The 27179-nt window shown below is 45.5% G+C and overlaps 1 protein-coding gene across 1 annotated transcript in view; it reads left to right on the top strand.

Annotated features, from left to right (window-relative positions):
• LOC119971294 (multidrug resistance-associated protein 9-like) overlaps positions 1–27179 on the top strand; it is a 331741-nt gene that overhangs the window by 256112 nt on the left and 48450 nt on the right. Inside the window, exon 25 of the mRNA XM_038806659.1 lies at positions 18589–18815. Coding sequence (XP_038662587.1) covers positions 18589–18815 — 227 coding nt within the window. The remainder of the gene's footprint in view (positions 1–18588; positions 18816–27179) is intronic.

Here is a 27179-nt window from a genome sequence, read left to right as displayed (position 1 = left end):
TTAAAAGCTGCAAACACTTTCTTTACAATAAGGTAAAAAGATCTTGCTTCTGGATCCTTCTGGTTGGTTGAAGGGACCTTCAGGCCCAACTTGACAATCAATCTTTTTAAAATCTGGACTTCTTTAGATGTATTCGCTGGTGAGCCCGAATGCTGTGTCCTATCCTTCCAATGTACCGAGCTGCTGGTGAGCCCGGATGCTGTGTTCTATCCTTCCCATGTACCGAGCTGCGAGAGCTGGCTATCTCTGAGCTGACTCTGACTCCTGTTTAAATTCTAGTCTTCCTTAGACGTATAGCTGTTTAAGCTCGGCTGCTTCTCTCATATTTCCCATGACAGAGCTATGAAAGCTGAATATGCTTCTCTTGTTCCTTCTCTCTCCGAGTTCTCCTTCTGCTTCTGCTCCCTGGGTTTATATTCTCTTTCTAACAATTATTAAGTTTTTATTACCTTATTGTCAATTAACTTATTTCACTTTAATTGTTAAAAAATATCTTTGATCTAAACATTCTAATACAACTAAGTATTCATTTTGGGCATAACCTCACCTCTCAGATCTGATTACATTGTCCTTTGTGATGTTCAAAGTTCCTTTGTGATATTCAAAATGCTTTGGTTTCAAGAGGTGTCACTTTTAATTCCTGTCATGTCAATAGTTTAATTTTCCAATTGTCCCCAGCTCATAACTTTGCCTTTGATTTTGACTTTAAATTATGTTTCTCGCAGACAAGTTGTCTCCAATTTTCTTTTAATTTACTTGGTATTAGTAGAATTTCACACTTAGAATTGACACCAAATTCAACTGAATATCATCCTTTCCTTTCCAGCTGTTTACTAAGAGAGTTAATTTCAATGAACGTGTGAAACCTTTGCTTTGAGCTGTATGCTAAAAATCCACTTAGTTATAACTTGAAAGACGTGCCTGTTTTAAACATTCGTCACTTAATTCAATTGAAACTCTCATCCATGCTTTTCCAGGTGCTTCTTAAGATAGTTACATTCAACGAAGGTGTGAGCCATTGTTTTAGCTTAATACAAGAATGCTGTGTGTTTGCTAAGCCTGCTTGTGAGAAAGAATGTGCATTTTATAATCCTGCTCTTTGCAGCTGCTTTTAACCCTTCATGGGATCTTTCACTGTATCCTCTCAGGTTTCTCTCAGACCAGATATTGCCAGACTTCCATGTTTCAAATGACAAATTTTTCCGTATTTTCAATTACAAGTGTCACGAGCCTCCGCGGCGAACTCGTGGACAGCCTCCACGATAGAAGCAACGCAAGACTCCAACGCGCAGTCCTTGCAGGACCAAGACCATGAGGGTCTAGCAACTTCCTCTGACCAGCTAGCAGCAGATGATGCAAGTCTGCCATGCTCCAGCAAACAGCAGGAAGACCATGGCAGTCCACCACACTCCAACGCACAGCAGGACGATCATGACAGTCTATCATGCTCCAGTGCAGAACAAGGCGACGGTGACGGTTCAAGCCCAAGTCCACCCACATTGTTTGCGCCACCAAATTAAGACACTGACAATTTGCCCATCCCAAGTGAACAGCAAGCAGCTACTGAGGCTCTATTCACGGTATGTGAGACGAGTGACGGCAGCATCCCACTTTCCATGCCAGATGTGCAAAGTGACAGTCCTCAGCTGGTGTGCACAGAGGCACTCGACGATCACTGTGACACCACTGGTGACTCCAGTGACACCACGATACTTCCAACCTCATTCGCTCGAACCTCTCCACAAGTCAATGCATTCCTGCTTGTTCCAACTCCAGACGTGCAGCTTCAAGAAATCTCCGCGTACTCCAGTGAACCTGCTAAGATTCCAGACGAGGAGCACCAACGACCCAACACTGACTCAGTTAACACAGACCGGAATCCAGATGGGGACCAACCCAACGCCAACACTGATTCAAGTAAGGCGGACTTGACTCCAGACAGGGAGCGCCGCAACCTCAGTGACAGCATGTTCAAGGTGACAGCAGATGCCACAACGCACACTGACACGAGTAACTGTGTGACGGACTCGTATTATCCACAGAGTGTGGTCCTTGAGCGCAGCGAACACAACGTCACGACATCTGAATACCATATCAAAGACAACGACACAACGCGTACCAACGACAAAGACTACACCAAAGGAACTACGACTGGTACGACATGGTACAACTCTGCCCATGAGGGACATTGTTACTGCTCAGCTCAGTACACACCATGGCTGGAAGATGCATCTTCCCAATACACGTGTGCTGCACTACCAACAGGCAACCTGGCTTTCAGGACAGATGCCATCGAACATCGCTATCACAAGCATCGGAAGAAAAGAAAGACTCCAAATCAGACAACAAAGTGATTTGACCACTTCTTGGTTCCTTATGCACAGGGACACTGATGGCGTTCACAAGGACATGCCCCCGTCAAAATCACCAACTCACCAACCCAACAGGAAAGACATTCCACCATGATAATGGGTTTTGGACTCAATATGATTTGGACTTATTGTTTAATCACTGTTTTCCTGACTTGTATATACCTTAACTTATCTACGAACCCGGAATCTATTGACTTACCCGGAATCGCGGTGCTGCCCTCCTTGCGGCCATCTTTCCTGGGACGCTTGCGTGCGTGCAGGAGAGAATCCATCTAATGATTTTGGTGCACCCATAAGGGGCGGTTTCCACTCCCGTTCTTTTCGGGCGGGTTTGGCGACAGGAGAGAAATCGCAACCATCACGGATCTGGCGAATCAGCCGCCGCTCCGTTAACAGAGTGTTGTGATTCATAATCCGCCCGTGCTAGCCCCTTGGGAGCAGTTGAATCGCTGCAGCTGGGGACATGAAGACGCCGTTGTGAAACTCCACCGTTTTCATGATGGCCTCAACACTCAGCCTCAGAAACGGAGACTCCAGCCCCCAATGTTCAACACCAGGGGCTGGTTCTCCGACCCCACCGCTGGATCAGAGAATCACCGGGTGGGGCAGCGTGAATCCCACCTCTGCCGTCCGCTGAATTTTCCGGCACTGGAGATCCGGCGGGGGCGTGAATCGCTCTGCCCCTTTCGGCGGCCGCTTGCAGCGGCCCCCCGGCGATTCTCCGACCCGTGATGGGCCGAAGTCCCGCCGGTTCTTTGCCAGTCCCGCCAGCGTGGATCAGACTAGGTCCCTTACCTGCAGGACCCAACGGCGTGGGCGGGCTCTGGGGTCCTGGGGGGGGAGAGGGGGGGGGGGGCGATCTGGCCCCGGGGGATGCCCCCACGGTGGCCTGGCCTGCGATCGGGGACCACCGATCCGCGGGCGGGCCTGTGCCGTGGGGGCACTCTTTTCCTGCACGTCAGCCGTGCCAGCCTCTACGATGGCCAATGCGTAGGTGAACCCCCCCCCCCCCAGCGCATGCGCTGGGATGACGTTAGCAGCCGCTGCACTCCTGCGCATGTGCGGACACTTGCCAGCCGGCAGACTCCCTTCGGCCCTGGCTGACACGGCGCCAAAGGCCTTCCATGCCAGCCGGCGGGGCGCAAACCACTCCGCCGCCGGCCTTGCCCTGAAGGTGCGGGTCGACGTCGGAGTGGTTCACGCCACTCCGTCCCGCCAGGACCCCCCGCCCCGCCGGGTATGGGAGAATCCCGCCCCAGGATTCCCATGATGATTGACGGAGGCGGAAACAATCATGTCACATTATTATGTCATTGTCAAACGGGATTTGGGCCTATTGCAAGATTTTCTACTCCTGTTGCCAAATCCGCCCCAAAAAAGAACAGGAGCGGAAACCCCCCCCCCCCCCCCCCCCCTTATGGGTGCACCAAAATTATTAGATGGTGCACACAGTGCGCAATTTTAGTAAATTGCCGCAGTTTACAAGGCCCTATTTTTCACTTGTGTGATTGATGCAAAAGCCCTCACTGGAACCTTTGAAGTCAGTTTTGATTCGTTACTGTATAACCAGAAACTATCATTGGTTACGAGAAGTGAAGTTTTGCAAATACAGTTGTTCAGTGCAGTTCATGTCAGGTCAGTGCACCACACAGACAAGCAAAGAACTCAGTCAATGAGCAATGTGACATATGTACTTTACATCACAAATCCTATGGCAGTATACAAGTATACAGACAGCAAGAAGACCTTTATAATATTGTTTTAATTTCCAAATAGGGTGGAATTTTTCAATCGTTCCAATTAGGCATTACTTTGAGACTAGCACATTCTTTTGGGCAGTCTCCCATCTTCCATTCCATGTAAACGTGAGCATTTCTAAAACTCTGCTGACTGTATCCTAACATTCACCAATTCCCATCATCCTTGTGCTTGCTGACCGACTTTGACTCCCGGTCCAGCAACACTTGCATTTTAAAATTCTTGTCCTTTTTTCCCAGATACTGTTTTGCCTCATGTCTATTGCTGTAATCTGCTCCAGCCAACAACCCTTTGAAGCCTGCGCTCCTTTAATGTCATGATGTGGTGAGCATAGCAAGAAGTCTTACACCAGGTTAAAGTCCAACAGGTTTGTTTCGAATCACTAGCTTTCGGAGCACAGCTCCTTCCTCAGGTGAATCAAGTGGTTGGTTCCAGAAATATATATATAGACAAAGTCAAAGATGCAAGCTGATACTTTGAAGCAAGTCTTTGCAGGTACTTCAGTCTTTACAGGTCCAGACGGAGCAACTGGAGAGAAAGTTAATCACATTCAAAGTATCGTCTTGCATCTTTGACTTTGTCCATATATATATGTTTCTGGAACCCATCTATTCATTCACCTGAGGAAGGAGGGTGCTCCAAAAGCTAGTGATTCGAATCAAATCTGTCTTAATAAGCCTAATGAGTGATATTGCCAAAGTTACCCAGTCTGTCAGATACTATTTGATAAAGACAATCTTCAATTACCTTATCAAACAAGATGCGGAGATGCCGCGAGGAAGGAACTGTGCTCCGAAAGCTAGTGATTCGAAACAAACCTGTTGGACTTTAACCTGGCGTTGTAAGACTTCTTACTGTGCTCCGATAATGTGAGTTTCTTCTGCATCTCTGATTTAAATTAGTCCACCATTGGGGCTTTCTGCTGCCTAAATCCAAAGCTCTGGAATTCCCTTTCTGAACCTCTCCAGTTCTCTCGCGCATCCTTTAAGCTGCTTTGAAAACATACCTCTTTGACAAAGCTTTTGGGTATTTATCCTAACATTTCCATGCGTGGCCTGGTGTCAAATGCTTTTTAGTAATGCAGCTAATAATAATCTTTATTGACACAAGTAGGCTTACATTAACACTGCAATGAAGTTACTGTGAAAATCTGCCAAGTACTATGGGATATTTCACGACGTTAAAGGCACAATATATTTGCAAGCTCTTGTTTCTGCTAATTTAGTTTCTTAATAATCCTAATGAGTGATATTGCCAAAGTTACCCAGTCTGTCAGATACTATTTGATAAACACAATCTTCAATTACCTTATCAAACAAGATGCAGAGATGCCGTGAGGAAGGAGCTGTGCTCCGAAAGCTAGTGGTTCGAAACAAACTAGTTGGATTTTAATCTGGTGTTGTAAGACTTCTTACTTATCAAACAAGTAGGAGATTTAATGCTCACCCAAGCTTGTTAGTCATAGAATTTACAATGGAGAAGGAGGCCATTCGGCCCATCGAGTCTGCGCCGGCTCTTGGAAAGAGCACCCTACTCAAGGTCAATACCTCCACCCTATCCCCATAACCCAATAACCCCAAATGGTGATGAACAAGTGAATTATACTGGAGCTACTTCTAATGTGACTGTCCTCTGGTACGACTTACTGACGACTCCCCAGTTCTGCGGAATCACCTTGTAGATCTCTATCCTCACCTGCTGGTCGAAGGTCGTATATCTAACTATATGCATTAGTATGCATATGCACATCACCACATCCCCCTTCCTTTGGAAATGTGTGTTCAACAAATATAACTGTGCCCTCCAAAACTTGATATACACAATAATTTCAAACATATCATGTATACCAATCTAACTGTGCTTTACAAAACACAATATGCATAACAATTTCAAACATGTTCCCTATACACATTTCATTGCACGTTCAATCTTGCAGATTAACAACATCTTCTTGTTGGTCACCTGAACCTTGACCAAATACATGATCTTGTTTCATCTTTCGGAAGACCGGTTTTCTGGCTGGCCTTTCAGTCACCAACTCTTTCAGCCTTTTGAAGCAATGCCCCTGTTTGGGAATTCACTGCAGGAACTATTCCGTGTGCATAGGATAAATCACCGTGCTTCTCTGGAGCCAATTTCTCCAAAGTGGGGATTATTCCTTCAGTTACTAGTTGTCTGTTCACAATTGATTTGCTTTCAACCGATTTGTCTGCTGTTGAAATCTGACTTTCAACCTCGGCACTAATGCCAAATAATCTAAATAAACTTCATGGTCTTCCTCTTCTGGCTCCCCATCTGCTTCTTCACTTTCCTCATCATAATCATCATCATCGTAATCGTCAACAATGTTATTACAGTTACTCCTGTGAAATATAACACTGTGTTCCTGCAAGAAATGCCCAATTTCGAAATCAACAGCGAGTCTTGCCGCAAAACCTCCTTGCTCTAAGAAATGGCAGGGTAACCACAGAGGTACCCAGGAAACCTCTCTGGAGGAATACAAGTGTCAGCCGCTGGATTATTGTAAGTGTAGCAGAAGGGCATGACTTAGACAAGGCTGCCAGAATCGGCAGTACACAAACCACCCAGGTAGGAAGTTAAGGCCACCTCAGGCCTATGTTTTATAAGTATACCATCCCTCTGAAGAGGAACAACCAAGGTTGTCCCAATAAAGATAAAGCTGAATGTCAACGATCATTCTTTAGAGATGGAGGAAGATATGGGAGTTGCCATCTCCATCATCGGGCAACAGACATTCTATGCCTCCAAATAGGTATTCAGTCCTTAAGGGATACCAGGGCCAGACCTAGCCACACATACAAGTCAACCGCTGAAAATCATGGGAAACACCACAACCTTGATACAATATAGACAGCAGTCGAACCAACTCCAGCTCATAATTGTGCTAGAGATACAGCCAAGTCTCAAGGGCAGGGATTGGCGACAGGAGATCTGACTGAGCTGGCTAGAAATGTTTAAATTGGGAGCTAGTGGATGATATGAGGTTAATAGTAAATACCCCAAAGTCTTCCAAGAGGGCCACAGTAAAATAAAAGGGGCCAGGGCCAAAATCTATGTTAACCCCGATAATCTGCCAAAAAACTTCAGGGCACAGCCAGCCCCATACACATAGCTTGTGAAGGTGGAAATTGAGTTTGAACGGTCGGTAAACCTCAGGATAATACAGCCAGTGCAGTTTGCCGAGAGCGCCCCATCTGTAGTTTCCGTCATCAAACCTGACAAGTCAGTCCATCTTTGCGGGGATTATGAACTTACAGTTAACAAGATCTCAAGGCTTGACCAGTATCCCATGGCATGCATCAAGGAATAGTGTGCCAAATTGGCAGGTGGCCAACACCTATACAAAAACTTGACGTGAACCACAACCACCTCCAGCTCAAAGTAGATAAACCATCCAGAAAGTACATCACGATTAAGGTCCATAATGACCTGTAAAAATAAACAGGCCTGCCCTTCAGAATCTCGTCGGCATGCGCCATCTTTCAGTGTGTCATGGAAAATATTCAAGGGCTACCCAAGGTGGCAGTACATCTCGATGATGTATCTCGATGGTCTACTGAACGAGAGCATCTAGCAAACTTGGAGGAGGACTTGAGGTGATTTTCCAACACAGGCATATATCTCAAGAGGGAGAAATACATATTCCAGGCAGGCAAGGTGGCCGACCTAGGCTAACAGGTGGATAAGAAAGGACTATATCCCATGGATGATGAGGTCAAGGCCATTAAGGAGGCACTGACCTCGCAAAATACAACAGAATTTAAATCCTTTTTGGGGTTGATTATTATGGGGAATCCATTCCAAATCTGGCCACTTTGCTGTCACCACTGTATCTGTCACTGAAGAAGCACCAGAGGTGGTCATGGTTGGCACTACAGGATGAAGCCTTCGAAAAAGTAAAATTGCAACTTCTATCATCGAACATACTGGCCCACTACAAATCCAGAAAGGAATTAATATTGACATGCAATACCTCTCCCTATGGAGTCTTCTTGCATCATTAGGAAAGTGGCACAGAAAGGCCCATTGGCTGCAGGTCTCGGGCCCTTACAGATACAGAGCAGCGTTACTCACAAATTGAGAAGGAAAGGTTGCTGTTACTTTTTGGTGTAAAGAACTCCTCCAGCACGTCTATGGCCGGCATTTCGTAATAGTAACAGACCACAAGCCTTTGTTGGGCCTTTTCAAAGAGCATAATGCAATTCCCTCCATTGCTTCAGCCTGGATCCAACATTGGGCCTTGTTACTAGCGGCCTACAAATACTTCCGCGAGCACTGCTCTGGAGCGCATACAGGCCACGTGGACGCCTTGAGCCACCTCCCACTGCCTACGAGCTTAGCCCCTTTTCCGGTTTTGTAAGAGGTCGCTGTTGTAATGATATGTATAGTGCGAGAGTAGTAAAGGGCTAACAACAGAAACTATGTGTAACTCAACACTAGATGGCATTACTAAGTTATTGTATATAAGGCAGCATCTCGAGGAATTGTGTGAGAAGATGATGAAACGCTGATGAGAAAGCAGAGGGAGATTTCATTTTAGAAACTAGCACGAGGTTGAGTTATAGTGTAGTTTAATAGTTAGAGAGAATATTGATTACTGTACTATAGATTCAGTATTATTAGTTTATTATCTGTTACTTTGTTAACACTACATATCTGGCTATCTTGGAGAACAAGGCAGGGAATATAACATGATACAAGGATATTGCTGAAGTAATTCAGATAGATTAGTTAGACTCTAGCAAAAATACAGAAAAACTAGCACGCGACTCAGACTTTAAAGACGAGATTGCTTCCAGAACTGCTACTTCAATATACAGACAAATCCCCAACTCAGGGAGAAAGTGCAATCTCCATGACAGCTCAGGATATCTGGTAAACTTGATGTAAACTGGAAAGTATTTATGCAGCAGCTATACATTTCTGCATCTGATTTAGACAATGCCAGTGATAATAGAAAACTCGCATTATTCTTAACAATGGCTGGACCACAGGCTATTGAACTGTATAACTCCTTTCAATTCTCAACAGAAGGGCAGCACGGGGGCGCAGAGGTTAGTACTGCAATCCCACAGCGCCGAGGTCCCAGGTTCAATCCCAGCTCTGGGTCACTGTCCGAGTGGAGTTAGCACAATCTCTGTGTGTTTGTGTGGGTTTCGGCCCCACAACCCAAAGATGTGCAGGTTAGTTGGATTGACCACGCTAAATTGCCCCTTAATTGGAAAAAATTGGGTACTCTAAATTTAAAAAACAAATTCTCAATGTAAGAAGATAAAACTAAATATAATGCTGTCATTGAAAAGTTTGATCTGCACTGCAGGACTTAAATAAGTGAAACATATGAAAGATTTATCTTTAAGAAAAGAATGCAAAAAGATGGGAATCTATTGATTGCTTCATAACAAATTTAAAACTCAAAGCTCAAACCTGTAACTTCTCTATATTGTCAAACTCTATGATCAGAGATCAAATCGTTTTTGTTATCATAGATGAAAAATTCAGAGAACATTTGTTAAGACAAAAAGATATGAAGTTAGAAGACACTATTGAAATGTGTTGAGTGAATAAATTGTCTAAATGTCATCACTTTGAGATTCTGAAAAAGGAAAAGGGCACACGAAAACGAACCTCGAGACCGACTATGTTGGATTTGTGGCACAGGTCAGAAAAATGCACGTTTCGGATGGCAGCCATATTGCGCACACGGTTCCAACCGACACGTGCGTACTTCACCAAACAACGCGTGATGGAAGAACCAACGTTCTGCGCATGCGCAAAGCCAATTTGCATGTGACAAAATTAACGTCATGACGTGTGGACACACCTACTCACATAAAAAGTGCTCAGCACTTGGAAAAACTTGCTCAAAATGTTGCAAACTCGATCACTTTGTTGTGCAATGCAGAACTTAACTTAAAGGAACACAATTTAAATCTTCAAATCTACAGAAGACACACATGAATGTAAGAAGTGTTGACACAACTGCAGAAATCTCTCAAATTGACAAAACTGATAATGACCTTGATGTTTATAGTTTAGAATATTCCTTCTTTGTCGGAATTATTGAGAAGTTTGACGCTACTGCAAATGATACTTCTAATCATCAAATAGTACAATCTATCAACACGGAATCCGAATGGAACACACCACTGCAAGTAAATCGTTCCAAAATCATCTTCAAGTTGGACACAGGAGCTTCTGCAAACTTGCTAAACACTCATGACCTTTCGGAACTTAGTCTAAGTCCTAAGATACAGAAAACAGATTGCCAATTGTGTGATTATAATGGCAACGCAATTACCTCATTGGGATATTGCTATCTTGTAGTGACAAATCACAACTTCGCGATATCCTCACGGTTCGAGATTGTTGAATCCAATCAATCTTCGCTACTAGGTGCACAAGCCTGTCAGCATCTTCACTTCGTTCAAAGTAAAGCTCTTCCACCTGTACAGGAAGATATTCAGGGGATTCTTAATCAATTTCCACACGTCTTTGAAGGTATGGGTACTTTTCCATCTTAATACAAGATTCAATTGAAACAAAATACCAAACCAGTGGTACACCCTCTTAGAAGAGTTCCTGCTCCGTTACGTGAACGGTTAAATCAAGAACTTGCACGCATGCAGAATCTTGGAATCATCTCCAAGATTACAGTACCAACTGATTGGATCAGTTTGATGGTGTGCGATGGATTGATCCTAAAGATCTAAACAAGAATATAAAGCGTGAACATTATCCAATACCCAAACGTGAAGAGATCACCAGCGAAATAGCAAATGCAAAAATTTTCTCTAAACTGGACGCCACTAGAGGAATTTGGCAAGTGCAGCTGAATGATACAAGCAATAAATTGTGTCCGTTCAACACACCGTTTGGTCGATACTGTTTGGTATAATCTCAGCATCGGAGATTTTTCATTGTGCAATGGAACAAATGACTGAAGGTATCGATGGAGTACAAGTTTACGTTGATGACATCATCATTTGGTCATCTACATGTGAAGAGCATAATGCAAGGCTATTGCAAGTCTTCCAGAGTTGCAATAAATTTGGCTTAAAGGTAAATAAGAGGGGCTGGTTTAGCACTGGGCTAAATCGCTGGCTTTTAAAGCAGACCAAGGCAGGCCAGCAGCATGGTTCAATTCCCGTACCAGCCTCCCCGAACAGGTGCCGGAATGTGGCGACTAGGGGCTTTTCACAGTAACTTCATTTGAAGCCTACTTTTGACAATAAGCAATTTTCATTTCATTTCAAATAGAGCCAAATGCAATTTTGATATCTCAACTTTAAAATTCATGGGTGATCAAATCTCAGAACATAGTGTGCAACCAGACGATAAGATTGCTGCCATTCAGAAGATGACAGTCCCAGAGGAACAGAAAGCAGTGTTGAGATTCCTAGGCGTTGTAAATTTCATTGGAAAGCTCATACCAAACTTATCTTCAAGAACTACTGCTCTGTGTCACCTTATCAATAAAATCACAATGTTTTCATGGACTGAGCACCACACATAATGGTTGGACCTCAAGTCAGACTACCGCACCTGTTCTTTTTTTCTTTGACTCTTAAAGAGAAACGAAGATTTCAATGGATGCAAGTCAAAGTGGAATTGGAGCAGTCCTTCTTCAAAGAGATGATGATTCTTTGTGGACACCTGTTGCTTTTGCATCGCGATCAATGGCTTCCACTGAGCAAAGGATATGCTCAGATAGAAAAAGAATGTTTAGGCTTACTTACTGAAATTCTCAAATTTCATGACTACGTCTATGGATACCAATGTTCATGGTTGAAACTGATCACCGACCACTAGTTCACATCATTCACAAAGATTTGAATGACATGACTCCTAGATTACAGCGTATTCTCATGAAGTAAAGGCGACGAGATTTTCAACTTGTCTACAGACCGGGCAAAGATTTGATAATTGCTGATGCATTATCTCGTTCTACCAACACAGAAGAACAACCACCAGAGTTCATTCAACAGATTGAAGCCCAAGTGCAGCTTTGAGCTGAAACTCTTTCTGTTTCGGTAGACAAACTCAAACTCATCAGATATGAGACAAACAAAAATGAGATGTTGCAATGTGTCATTGACCATCTGAACAATCATAGAATTTACAGTGCAGAAGGAGGCCATTTGGCCCATTGAGTCTGCACCGCCCCTTACAATGAGCACCCTACTGAAGCCCACGTATCTACCCAATCCCCGTAACCCATGGTTCGCCCAAAGGGCACTGTTCCAAATTCAGAAACATTCAATCTGAACTCACTATTGTCGAAAGATTTTTACTCTGTCTCGATTGTATAGTTATTCCTATGACATTAAGACCCATGATACTACAGAAAATACATGAAGGTCATCTAGGCATAGAGAAATGCAAACTAAGACCAAGACAGGCAGTATATTGGCCAGGCGTCAACAAGGACATGACAAACCTGGTTCTTGAATGTGAAACCTGCCAATGCAATCAATCAACTCAAACTAAAGAAACACTTCTACCTCATGATCTTGAAAGGACTGCATGGTCAAAGGTTGGAATCAATCTATTTCACTTTCATGACCAACTGTGACTTTAAATTTTTTTAGACACCTTGCCGGTATAGAACATAGAACATAGAACAGTACAGCACAGAACAGGCCCTTCGGCCCTCGATGTTGTGCCGAGCCATGATCACCCTACTCAAACCCACGTATCCACCCTATACCCGTAACCCAACAACTCCCCCCCTTAACCTTACTATTAGGACACTACGGGCAATTTATCATGGCCAATCCACCTAACCCGCACATCTTTGGACTGTGGGAGGAAACTGGAGCACCCGGAGGAAACCCACGCACACACGGGGAGGACGTGCAGACTCCACACAGACAGTGACCCAGCCGGGAATCGAACCTGGGACTCTGGAGCTGTGAAGCATTTATGCTAACCACCATGCTACCGTGCTGCCCTCCACCATGCTACCGTGCTGCGAAACAAATTAAGCCTTGGACCCAGAAGGACCCCACATTGTCCAAATTACGACACATGATCCTTAATGGTGGAACGCGAGAAAACGTCATTGACGACATGAAGCTCTACCTTGTAAAAAGAGAAGAACTGAGTGTCGAGTAATATATTAACTAAAGTCCCTTCTACAGTGGGTAGGATGCTCTTTCCAAGGGCCGGTGCAGACTCGATGGGCTGAATGGCCTCTTTCTGCATTGTAAATTCCATGATTTCATGATTCTATGATTCTATCCTGTGGGGATCCCCCATGGTTCCCCCGCCCAGGCTGGTGCCCAATACTTTTTTTATAAATGTTTTTTATTGTCTTTTTGAACAAAGTATATTTACCTTTCTTGGTAGGTGATGCATGATCAATAACTCCCGAAGCGAGATTGTAGGACAATTGAAGGCTTTATTGAACTAGATGTTTCCCCCAGCAGCGCAGGTGCAGAATGCAGCAGCTAGGGAAACACAGACTCTTATACTCCGACCTACTGGGCGGAATCAGCAGGCAGGCTTCTCCAATGATCTTACAGTATCAGGTACCTCCAACCTCGGTACCGTAATACCCCTAATACCGACTACCGCATGTGTGACCCAGAGTTTCGCTGGGTACAGCATACCAAAACACAGGTCGCTCTTGTGAAGAGCTGCTTTCGCTCTATTGAATTCGGCCCATCTCGTGGCTAAGCATGCCCCAATGTTCTCGTACACACTAATGAGGTGTCCTTCCCATTTGCAGGTTCTGTTTTGCCTGGCCCAGCGCTGGATTGTTTCCGTGTCTTGGTAACGGTGCAGCTTAGCTATAACTGCCGTTGGTTGATCCCCTGCCTTGGGCTTCGGGCCCAGCGACCGGTGTGCTCTGTCCATTTCTGGGGGTTGGGGAAAGTTTTCCTCCCCACTAAATTGCCCAGCATCTCGGCCACCTATGCTGTGGGTTTCTACCCTCGAACCACTCTGGTAGGCCCACTATCCTGACATTTTGCCTTCTCGAGCGGTTTTCCTGATCGTCCACTCTGCCCTTCAGGCTCCCCTGCGTTGTGACCAGTCTCACCACCTCCTTCTCCAGGGCCGTGATCCGGTCGCTCGTGTCAGTCGTGGCTTTTTCCAGCTGCTTAATGGTCGTCTTTTGGGGTTCCAGTTTCTCCTCTACTCTGCCCAGGGCGAGCTGCACCTCCGCCAGGGCCTTAGCCATTGCTGCCTGCACTGCGGCCTCCATGTCTGCTCTGGCCTCTGCCTTGTTTTTCTGCTGATATTCCCTCAGCGCCTCCAGTTCCAGTTACCCCCTGGCCCAAGGGGAAAATGCTCCTGTCTGCCCAGTTCTTTTAGTTGCAGCAAACCTTCCATTCCGCTGCTTTGTGCGCCGGTTGGCATTTTTCCTCCCTTTTCTTTCCCCCTCCGTGCTCTCCTCTGACACTTTTCCCCCCCTTAAGCCCCTTTTTCAAAAAATGTTTTTAAAAAAAGGTTCTTTCTCTTTAAGAGTTTTCTTTTCAAAAAGTTTGTTTTACAAAAAAGGGGAAGTTCGTTTTTTTCCCTCACTCACCCACACATCGGGTCAGGAGCATTGAGAGAGAAAGAGGCTTCTGGTCGGGCCGTGAGTCCTCCTTTACTCCGCCGCCTGCCTCGTGGTTGCCGCCGCAGTGGGGGGTGGGGGGGGGGGGGGGGGGGCAGTCCAGCCGGTTTGCACGTTTTTTTCCCCCTGGCGAACGGGATGCGACTACTGGAGCTCCGTTACCCGCGACCGCTCTTCTCCCCTGCCGGAAGTTGATTCCTGGTGCCCAATCCTAATGGAGCTGCACAACAGTCACCCTGGGGTTTCAAAAATGATGATGCTCACGAGAAGCTACGTCTGATGGCCCGGGTTCAATTCGGATATTGGGGATTTGGTGAAGCAATGCTCATAATGCCAGGAGAATCAGAGGCTCCCAGCTTCGGCCTCCTTACACCTGTGGGAGTGGCCAAGAAGACCTCACGGTGGGCCTCACGGTAGCATGGTGGTTAGCATCAATGCTTCACAGCTCCAGAGTCCCAGGTTCGATTCCCGGCTGGGTCACTGTCTGTGTGGAGTCTGCACGTCCTCCCCGTGTGTGCGTGGGTTTCCTCCGGGTGCTCCGGTTTCCTCCCACAGTCCAAAGATGTGCAGGTTAGGTGGATTGGCCATGCTAAATTGCCCGTAGTTTAAGGTTAATGGGGGGGGTTACATGGGTTTAAGTAGGGTGATCATTGCTCGGCACAACATTGAGGGCCGAAGGGCCTGTTCTGTGCTGTACTGTTCTAAGACCACAGGTATGGGTACATGTAGACTTTGCAGGTTCATTTTTAGGGTTGATGTTCCTCATCTTGATAGTTGTCCAGTCTAAATGAATGGAAGTACACCATATGCCCTCACGCCATCATTTGATTTTGATTTGATTTATTGTCACATGTATCGAAGTACAGTGAAAGGTATTTTTCTGGGGCCAAGGGAATGTAAACAGTAGACCAAAAGAATAATTGACAGAGTACATTGACAAATGGTACATTGACAAATGGTACATCAACAAACAGTGATTGGTTACAGTGCGGAACAAGGGCCAAACAAAGCAAATACATGAGCAAGATCAGTTTAGGGCGTCGTGAATAGTCTTCTTACAGGGAACAGATCAGTCCGACGGAGAGTCATTGAGGAGTCTAGTAGTTGTGGGGAAGAAGGTGTTCCTGTGCCTGGATGTGCGGGTCATCAGACTTCTGTGTCTTCTGCCTGATGGAAGGGTCTGGAAGAAGGCAATGCCTTGGTGGGAGGGGTCTCTGATAATGCTGTCTGCCTTCATTATGCAGCAGGAGGTGTAGACAGAATTAATGTGAGGGTAGCAAGCTTGTGTAATGCGTTGGGCTGAGTTCACCACCCTCTGCAGTTTCTTGCGATCATGGGCCTTGCAGTTGCCAGATCAAGCTGTGATGCAGCCAGATAGGAGGCTCTCTATGGCACATCTGTAGAAGTTTGTGAGAGTCGATGCAGACATGCTGAATTTCTTTAGCTTCCGAAGGAAGTAGAGACGTTGTTGGGCTTCCTTGACTGCTGCATCACATGAGTGGACCAGGATAGACTGTTGGTGATGGTGACTCCCAGGAACTTAAAGCTGCCGACCATCTCCACTTCGGGGCCATTGATGCAGACAGGGGTCTGTGTCGTGCTACGCTTTCTGAAGTCAATGATCAGTTCCTTGGTTTTTCCGATGTTTAGAGAGTGGTTGTTTTCGGTACACCATGCAACCAAGTGATCTATCTCCCTTCTGAGTGCTCGCCCAGGGACTCCGTCATGGCCCATCGCTTTCTGCGGGTTTACTTTCAAGAAGGCAGCTCTTACCTCTGAGGCTGTAATAGTGGTATGGGTGTGTCCAGGACTGTTAGGGCGGGTGGCACCAGTGTTTTGGCTGACTGTTCAAAACGGGCGGAGAACTTGTTCAGTTCATCGGAGAGGGATGCTCCAACCTCAGAAATTCCGCCTGGCCGTGCTTTGTAGCCTGTGATCTTGTGAAAGCTCTGTCATAGACGTCATGGGTTTGTGTCGTTGGCCTGGGACTCTAGTTTGATGCGGTATTGTCTTTTGGCTTCTCTGATCGCTTTATGTGCATCGTACCTGGATTTCTTATATACATCAGGATCATCAGACTTGAACGCCTCCATCCGGAACTTCAGCAGGGAGTGAACCCTTTGGTTGAGCCAGGGTTTCCGATTGGTGAATAGACATATTATCTTCTTTGGTACACAGTCCTCGACATGCTTACTAATGAAGTCTGTGACGGTGATTGCGTACTCGCCCAGGTTAGCTGCCACGGCCTTGAATATAGACCAGTCCACAGACTCCAAGCAGTCGTGGAGGATGTCCTCTGATGCCACGGACCAGCACTGCACTGTTTTCTTGACTGCCGCAGCACGCATGAGTTGCTGTTTGTAAGACGGAAGTCAGAGTACCGACTTGTGGTCGGATTTGCCAAAGTATGGTCGGGAATGGAGCGGTAGGCGTCTTTGATGCTCGTGCAGCAGTAGTTCAGGTTATTTGCATTTCTGGTGGAGCAGGACATAGGTTGATGGAATTTGGGTAGAACCTTCCTGAGGTTGGCCTGTTTGAAGTCTCCAGCCACGATTGTCACGGCTTCAGGGTGATTTGTTTCTTGGTTGTTGATGGTGGAGTGTAGTTCGTCAAGTGCTTTCTTCACTTCCGCCTGGGGTAGGATGTAGACTGCTGTGATGAGTACACAGGTGAATTCGCGTGAATGGTAGAAAGGGCGACACTTCACGATCAGGTATTCTAGGTCTGGGGAGCAGTGGCACGCTTGGGACACCACATACGAGCACCAGGAGGTGTTGATGAGGAGGCAAACAGCCCCGCCCTTTGACTTGCCTGAGGCCATCGTGCGGTCCACCCGGTGGATCAAGAAGCCTTCGGGTTGGATGGTGCAGTCTGGTGTGGCCGGGGTAAGCCATGTCTCTGACAAGCAGGTTCCTTACTTCGCTCTGGGAGGTAAGTCTAGCGTTGAGGTCATCCAGCTTGTTCTCAATCGCTTGGATGTTCGCCAGGAGTACGCTGGGGGGGAGGTGTCTTGAAGCTGCATAATTTAAGTTTCACTTGCAAGCCGGTGCGTTTTCCCAGTTCCTGGGTCGGCGGCTGCTCTTGGATGGCAGGGCTGGCTTTGCGTAAATTAATGGTTGCTTTTGGAGGGGTCGAGGATGATGGTGGTGGTGTCAGGCTCACTGGAGGGGGTTGTACTTGGGCGGGTTTGGTCTCGAGGGGTGGCAAGGTCGTGTTCACCTTCTGGTGTGATCAGGTGGGTACTTTTCAATCCGAGGTTGGCTCGGGCATTCCTGTTTCGCTGGCCAGGCCTTGCCAGGCCTTGCGTGGTCTAGTTACGCTGTGATTGGCAGAATAGAGAAACTCCCGCAAAGCTTTTGTACTCGCAGCATTCCAGAGTTCCTAGTCCGCGACATTGGTACCAAAGAGAAAATGCTGGAGGATCTCAGCAGGTATGGCAACATCTGTAGGCAGAGAAAAGAGGTGCCCCACCCAGCTTTGACAAAGCGTAATCTGGACTCGAAATTTTAGCTCGTTTCTCTCCCTACAGATGCTGCCAGACCTGCTGAGATTTTCCAGCATGTTCTCTTCGGTTTCAGATTCCAGCATCCGCAGGAATTTTCTTTTTTCCTGACAATGAAGGGAGTTCCAAGTGTTCATGAAATCAAAAAGTATCAATCACATCTGAACAGCACCATTTAGCCATCATCCAATGGTCTGGCAGAACGGGCAGACAGACTTTCTAAAACGGGATGAGGAAACAGCCGACTGGTTACAATCATCTTGTAAGAGTTATTGAAAAATACTAACATAAGCCTCACTTCATAGTCACTTTGTTAATAACCACTTAATTTGGAAATGGCATTTAATGTGTTTTCTTCTTTTTAAAAAAAGATTTTGCACTGTCCAATGAAGTTCTTTGACATCACCCCAAGTGGAAGGCTAATTAACCGTTTTTCGAAGGACATGGATGAAATAGATGTGAGGCTACCTTTTTATGCTGAGAATTTTCTGCATGTGGCATTGATAGTACTGTTCACAATGGCAACCATTGCAGCGCTGTTTCCATATCTTCTCATCACGTTGGCTGTTATGCTTTTCCTTTTTGCTGTCCTGTTCAGGTTAGTTTTATGTTTATTATATTTTTAAAAATACATTGAATAATGAAATGTGGAAGCAAAAGGGTATGGCTGTTGATTTACTGTTTTACATCAGTTCAATCCTATTTATGGTCCAAAGGATTTAGAGATTTTTACTGGTGTAGTGGGGATTAAATTCAGTTTCATGTTAGAATTCTCCACATCAGTATTGGGATGTGAAGCTCTGTGCTAAGATCAAAAAATCATAAAATATACCCCACTGGGGTCAACAGGGAAAAAATTCCAAATGGCATATTGAAAATTCAAGATCACTTTTGGAAGATTTAAGTGACACATTGAGGCAACCTATGGTTACCGTGTAACAAAACGTCAGAGGGTAGCACAGTAGCACAGTGGTTAGCACTGCTGCTTCACAGCACCTGCGCCCCGGGTTTCATTCCCAGCTTGGGTCACTATCTGTGTGGAGTCTGCATGTTCTTCCAGTGTCTGCGTGGGTTTCCTCTGGGTGCTCTGGTTTCCTCCCATAAGTTCTGAAAGACGTGCTTGTCAGGTAATTTGGACATTCTGAAATCTCCCTCAGTGTACCCGAACAGACTCCGTATTGTAACGACTAGGAGATTTTCACAGTAACTGAATTGCCGTGTTAATGTCAGCCTACTTGTGACACTAATAAAGATTATTACAGATGCTGGAAATACACAGTTGGTCCACCAACATTTGAAAAGAAAGATCAACATCTGGAGTCCTTGCCTGGAAAATCTATTATTTAAAATATTATTATGGGCCAGGGTTCAGAGAACGCCAAAGTACATCATGCAGTTCACCTGACCTTCAACTTTTTATATATTTTGGTTATGAGGAGCACAAGGGCCACTTTCCAGATGTTATGCAACAGAGATCTTCAGTATTTTTACATAAAACAATGTTTATTCTATGAAAACAGTTAATATAGCTAGAACAAACAGAGTTGTTATCTCTGGGTTGTTACCCGTGCCACGTGCTAGTGAAGTGAGAAATAAGGAGAGAGAGGAGTTGAACACGTGGCTACAGGGATGGTGCAGTAGGGAGGGTTTTGGTTTCCTGGATAATTGGGGCTCATTCTGGGGTAGGTGGGACCTCTACAAACAGGATGGTCTTCACCTGAACCAGAGGGGTACCAATATCCTGGGGGGGAGATTTGCTAGTGCTCTTCGGGGGGGTTTAAACTAATTCAGCAGGGGGATGGGAACCTAAATTGTAGTCCCAGTGTACAGGATGTTGAGAGTAGTGAGGTCAGGGATAGGGTTAAAAGTTCGAAAGAGGGCACCGGCAAGCAGGACGCTGGTTTGAAGTGTGTCTACTTCAACGCCAGGAGCATCCGGAATAAGGTGGGTGAGCTTGCAGCATGGGTTGGTACCTGGGATCTCGATGTTGTGGCGATTTCAGAGACATGGGTAGAGCAGGGACAGGAATGGTTGTTGCAGGTTCCAGGATTTAGATGTTTCTGTAAGAACAGCGAAGATGGTAAAAGTGGGGGGGGGGGGGGGGGGGGGGATGTGGCATTGTTAATCAAGGAAAGTATTACGGCGGTAGAAAGGACGCTTGAGGACTCGTCTACTGAGGTAGTATGGGCCGAGGTTAGGAACAGTAGAGGAGAGGTCACCCTGTTGGGAGTTGTCTATAGACCTCCGAATAGTTCCAGAGATGTAGAGGAAAGGATTGCAAAGATGATTCTCGGCAGGAGCGAGAGTAACAGGGTAGTTGTTATGGGGGACTTTAACTTTCCAAATATTGACTGGAAATACGATAGTTCGAGTACTATAGATGGGTCAGTTTTTGTGCAGTGTGTGCAGGAGGGTTTTCTGACACAGTATGTAGACAGGCCAACAAGGGGCGAGGCCACATTGGATTTGGTACTGGGTAATGAACCCGGCCAGGTGTTAGATTTAGATGTAGGTGAGCACTTTGGTGATAGTGATCACAACTCAGTTATGTTTACTTTAGCAATGAGCAGGGATAGGTATATACCGCAAGGCAAGAATTATAGCTGGGGGAAAGGCAATTATGATGCTATTCGGCAAGATTTAGGATGTATAGGATGGGGAAGGAAACTGCAGGGGATGGGTAAAATCGAAATGTGGAGCTTTTTCAAGGAACAGCTACTGCGTGTCCTTGATAAGTACGTACCTGTCAGGCAGGGAGGAAGTTGTCGAGCAAGGGAACCGTGGTTTACTAAGGAAGTTGAAGCACTTGTCAAGAGGAAGAAGAAGGCTTATGTTAGGATGAGACATGAAGGCTCAGTTAGGGCACTTGAGAGTTACAAGTTAGCCAGGAAGGACCTAAAGGGAGAGTTAAGAAGAGCGAGGAGAGGACACGAAAAGTCGTTGGCGGATAGGATCAAGGAAAACCCTAAGGCTTTCTATAGGTATATCAGGAACAAAAGAATGACGAGAGTAAGACTAGGGCCAATCAAGGACAGTAGTGGAAAGTTGTTTGTGGAATCAGAGGAGATAGGGGAAGCGTTAAATGGATATTTTTCGTCAGTGTTTACACTGAAGAAAGACAATGTTGTCGAGGAGAACACTCAGGTTCAGTCGACCAGGCTAGATGGAATTGAGGTTCAAAAGGAGGAGGTGTTAGCAATTTTGGAAAATGTCAAAATAGATAAGTCCCCTGGGCCAGATGGGATTTATCCTAGGATTCTCTGGGAAGCCAGGGAGGAGATTGCAGAGCCTTTGTCCTTGATCTTTATGTCGTCTTTGTCGACAGGAATAGTGCCGGAAGACTGGAGGATAGCAAATGTTGTCCCCTTGTTCAAGAAGGGGAGTAGAGACAACCCTGGTAATTATGGACCTGTGAGCCTTACTTCGGTTGTGGGTAAAATGTTGGAAAAGGTTATAAGAGATAGGGTTTATAATCATCTTGAAAAGAACAAGTTGATTAGCGATAGTCAACACGGTTTTGTGAAGGGTAGGTCATGCCTCACAAACCTTATTGAGTTTTTTGAGAAGGTGACCAAACAGGTGGATCAGGGTAAAGCTGTTGATGTGGTGTATATGGATTTCAGTAAGGCATTTGATAAGGTTCCCCACGGTAGGCTATTGCAGAAAATAAGGAAGTATGGAATTGAAGGTGATTTAGCGGTTTGGATCAGTAATTGGCTAGCTGAAAAAAGACAGAGGGTGGTGGTTGATGGCAAATGTTCATCCTGGAGTTCAGTTACTAGTGGTGTACCGCAAGGATCTGTTTTGGGGCCACTGCTGTTTGTCATTTTTATAAATGACCTGGAAGAGGGTGTAGAAGGATGGGTTAGTAAATTTGCAGATGACACGAAGGTCGGTGGAGTTGTGGATAGTGCTGAAGGATGTTATAGGATACAGAGGGACATAGATAAGCTGCAGAGCTGGGCTGAGAGGTGGCAGATGGAGTTTAATGCGGAAAAGTGTGAGGTGGTTCACTTTGGAAGGAGTAACAGGAATGCAGAGTACTGGGCTAATGGCAAGATTCTTGGTAGTGTAGATGAACAGAGAGATCTCGGCATCCAGGTACATAAATCCCTGAAAGTTGCCACCCAGGTTAATAGGGCTGTTAAGAAGGCATATGGTGTGCTAGCGTTTATAAGCAGGGGGATTGAGTTTCGGAACCACAAGGTCATGCTGCAGCTGTACATAACTCTGGTGCGGCCGCACCTGGAGTATTGCGTGCAGTTCTGGTCACCACATTATAGGAAGGATGTGGAAACTTTGGAAAGGGTTCAGAGGAGATTTACTAGGATGTTGCCTGGTATGGAGGGAAGGTCTTACGAGGAAAGGCTCAGGGAATTGAGGTTGTTTTCATTAGAGAGGAGAAGGCTGAGAGGTGACTTAATAGAGACATATAAGATAGTCAGAGGGTTCGATAGGGTGGACAGTGAGAGTCTTTTTCCTCGGATGGTGATGACCAACACGAGGGGACATAGCTTTAAATTGAGGGGTGATAGATATAGGACAGATATCAGAGGCAGTTTCTTTACTCAGAGAGTAGTAGGGGTGTGGAACGCCCTGCCTGCAACAGTAGTAGACTCGCCAACTTTAAGGGCATTTAAGTGGTCACTGGATAGACATATGGATGAAAATGGAATAGTGTAGGTCAGATAGGCTTCAGATGGTTTCACAGGTCGGCGCAACATCGAGGGCCGAAGGGCCCGTACTGCGCTGTAGTGTTCTATGTTCTATGTTCTATTTATAAACACACAGTAAACATCTTATCAACTACCGAAATGAATACCCCTCCCCCCAAAGATAAGTACTCTATAGGTAACCCTTAATAACTTTCCTAACAACATCCATAAGCCAAACACCCTTTTTAGACAAAACAGTAGGTTTGAATTCCTTACAGAAAACAGGTATGGAGACATTCTTTAGCATGCAGAGAGGCCAAAAATACAGCTTCTTTGTCTGAATGCAGTTCCTAACTGAAAACAAAACCAGAAAACTCAGAGCCACAAAGCAGCTCCAACTCAAAACGAAAGTAAAAGACATAATCACAGCCCAGCTAAATCCACACAATGACATCACTGCAGCCATTTGATAAAACACACTTTTCTTAAAGGGACCCTCACATGACACCTCCCCCAAGAAAAAAAACTCATTAAATTCACGATGGTTTCATTTTTCACCTTTTCACTTTCCTTTCAGAAATATTGACAGTAAATATACTTTTTTGTTCAACAAAACAAAACACGCAAACATTTATAATAACACAGTCCATTTGAGTTAGTCTTCCTCCACCGACCCTGCTCCTCTTCATCATATTCATGACAAAGGATCGGCTATCACGTTTTCTCGTCCCGCCACATGTATTATTTTTCAATTAAATGGATATAACAATAAACTCCATCAAAACAGTCTGGCATTGTTATTCGGGAATCACTCCAAGAACGTCAATGGATTATGACCAGTATATATAACTGTTTCAGACGAATTGCTGGCAATATAAATTTGAAAATGTTGCAAAGCCAGCACCAAGCTCAAAGACTCCTAAATCGTTGAATACTTCTTCTGGTGCTTATTTAATTTCTTTGAAAAATAACCAATAGGCCGCTCGAGTCCTTCATCATCTTCTTGTAAGGACACCGCACCTACGCCCAGATCACAGCCTTCAGGCTGTCAAACGCCTGTTGACACTCCGCTATCCACTAAAATTTTCTATGCTTCTTTAGCAAGTCCATCAGTGGAGGAACCACACTGCTAAAGTTCAGCACAAACTTCCAGTAGAATCCACTTATGCCAAGAAGTCGCATTATGTCCCTTTGTCTCGAGGGTATTGGTATCTTCTGTTTTCACATCCCGTGGGACCATTCGACCCTGTCCAATTGTACGGCCAAGGAAAGTGACTTGGGCTTTTCCAAATTCACTTTTGGCGAGGTTTTCCACACAACCCGCCTGCTGAAGTCAATCGAATAACCCCATCCAATGCTTCAAATGTTCTTTCCATGTCTGACTAAAAATTACCAGATCGTCGATGTATACCGCACAATTGGTAATCCTGAAACAACTTTCTTAGTTAACCGTTGAAACGTGGCTGGGGTGTTTTTCATGCCAAATGACATAACTTTGAATTGGTATATACCATCTGGAGTCAGAAAAGCTGAAACCTCCTTCACCCTTTTGGATAAAGGTACCTGCCAGTAACCTTTAAGTAAATCCAGTTTGGAAATAAAAGCTGATAGTCCCACGTTTTTAATACAATCCTCCAAACGTGGGATAGGATAAGAGTCTGTTCTTTTAACCTTTCTATAGTCCACACACAACTGTTGGATACCATCTTGTTTTGGTACCATCACTATGGATGAGCTCCATTGGCTGTAGCCCACTTCAATTATGCAATTTTTAAGCATACTCTCAATCTCTTTGTTGACCTGTACCAATTTTAAAGGGTTAAGTCTATATGGATGTTGTTTAATTGCAACAGAATTTCGCACATCTACATCATGTGTAGCCATTTCAGTACATCCCAACCTATCTCCACGAATTTGCCCATGTGATATCAACAACTCTTTCAGGTCAGTTCGTTTTTCCTCTGGAAGGGAACTCAACAATTTATCCCAATTTTTAAGATCATCCTCGTTTTCCAATTTAATTTGAGGGCTGTCAAATTCAAAGTCATCTGGATTTGGTTTGTGGCTTTGAGTTAGAATCATTAAAACCTCCTTCTATTTCTTTCCTTCCCTTTCAAAGTACCTTTTAAACATATTCACATGACACACTCAGTGAGTTTTCCTTCTATCCGGTGTTTGCACCAAATAATTCACCTCACTTTATTTCCTTTCAATCTGATAAGGTCCACAAAACCTAGCTTTTAAAGGTTCACGTGCCACTGGTAACAATACCAAAACTTTATCGGGCAGCACGGTAGCATTGTGGATAGCACAATTGCTTCACAGCTCCAGGGTCCCAGGTTCGATTCCAGCTTCGGTCACTGTCTGTGCGGAGTCTGCACATCCCCCCCGTGTGTGCGTGGGTTTCCCCCGGGTGCCCCGGTTTCCTCCCACAATCCAAAGATGTGCCAAAAGGTTAGGTGGATTGGCCATGATAAATTGCCCTTCGTGTCCAAAATTGCTTTTAGTGTTGGGTGGGGTTACTGGGTTATGGGGATAGGATGGAGGTGTTGACCTTGGGTAGGGTGTTCTTTCCAAGAGCCGGTGCAGACTCGATGGGCCGAATGGCCTCCTTCTGCACTGTAAATTCTATTATCTCCACTGGCAAAACTACAAACTTTGGATTTCTTGTCCGCTACCCATTTCATCACATGTTGTGCAACTTTTAAATGTTGCCCAGCCAATTCTCCTGCTCTATTTAATCATTTTCTAAAATTTGACACGTAATCCAATAATGTAAGTTCCGACCACTCACTCACCAATTTTTCCTTAATCAAATTAAGTGGTCCTCTTACCCCATGACCAAAAATTAGTTCAAAAGGACTGAATTTTGTTGACACATTAGGTGCACCCTTAACTGCAAACGGAACAAATGGAATTCCTTTATCCCAATCCTCTGGATAGTCTTGAGAATAAGCCCTCAGCATTATGTTTGATGCCACCTTTCTAACGCTCCCAGCGATTCTGGATGTTACGCAGTTGTTTTAAATTGTTTTATTCCGATGCCATCCATAACTTCTTTGAATAACCTTGAGGTAAAATTTGATCCTTGCTCAGATTGTGGGCAGTATTCTCCCTCCTCCCCACACACCGGGTGGGAGAATCATCGGGGCACTGCGTGAATTGCGCCACGCAGCCCCGACCCACACTTACAATTCTCCTCCCCCCCCCCCCCACTGACAAAACCAGCGGCGCAAGAATTTTGCCGGGCCGTTCGGAGAATCACCGTGAACGGCGAGCAGCGATTCTCCAGCCCGTATGGGCCGAGCGGCCGGCGGAAAAAATTACAATCCCACAGACGCCGTCCACATCTGGTCACTGCCAGCGGGTACTCGTCGCGACGGCTTGGGGGGTGGCCTGTGGAGGGAGGGGAGAGGCAGGCTCCTTCACAGTGGGGTCCTCCGAAGGGGTCTGGCCCGTGATCGGGGCCCACCAATTGACGGGCCGGCCTCTCCACCGCCCGGTCCTACTTTCCGCCGTGGCCGGCCCCTAAACACCGATCCCATGTTGGGTCGGGGCCAGCGCGCGTAAGAAGTTGCCCGCGCATGTGTAGGATGGTGCGGCCCAACTGTGCATGCGCAGGATTGAGCTGGCCCAACTGCGCATGCACCGGTTGGCGCAGTGCCCATTTGGCGCTGCATAAGGAGGCTGGAGCAGTGTAAACCGCTCCAGCGCCATGCTGGCCCCCTGTGTGGGCTAGAATAGGTCATGTCCAGGCCTGTTTGCGCCGTCGTGAAACGCAACGGCATTCACGACGACACGAACACTTGGCCTCAATATCGGAGAATCGCCCCCTGTATTTCTGTGGGTAGCCCATATCTAGTTAAGAATTTTAGTAACTCCTCCACAATCTTCTTAGCTGTAATATTACATACTGGAATTGCCTCTGGAAACCTAGAAGACACCTCCATTATGGTCAAGAGATATTGATTTCCACTTTTCATCCTATTCAACCAGCCAAGACCCCTGTAAAAGGTTCCTCAAATATGGGAATGGGTATTAAATGTGCTGGTTTTAATCACTGCTTGAGGTTTCCCTATCACTTGACATGTGTGACCTAATCAACAAAATTTAACTCCATCTTTATGTAGTCCAGGCTAATAAAAATGTTTTTGTATTTTAGCTGGAGTTTCCCTTACTCCCAAATGATCTCCCACTGGTACCTCATGTGCTACTCGCAACACCCCCTTTCTATACCCTACCAGCAATGCCACTTAATGAACTTCTGCCCACTTTTCATCCGCCTGCATATGTAAAGGTCTCCATTC

Source organism: Scyliorhinus canicula, chromosome 9, assembly GCF_902713615.1.
Source record: "Scyliorhinus canicula chromosome 9, sScyCan1.1, whole genome shotgun sequence".
Classification (NCBI taxonomy): domain Eukaryota; kingdom Metazoa; phylum Chordata; class Chondrichthyes; order Carcharhiniformes; family Scyliorhinidae; genus Scyliorhinus; species Scyliorhinus canicula.
Note: the sequence above shows the minus strand (reverse complement) of the source record. Positions and strands in the feature narration are given on the sequence as shown.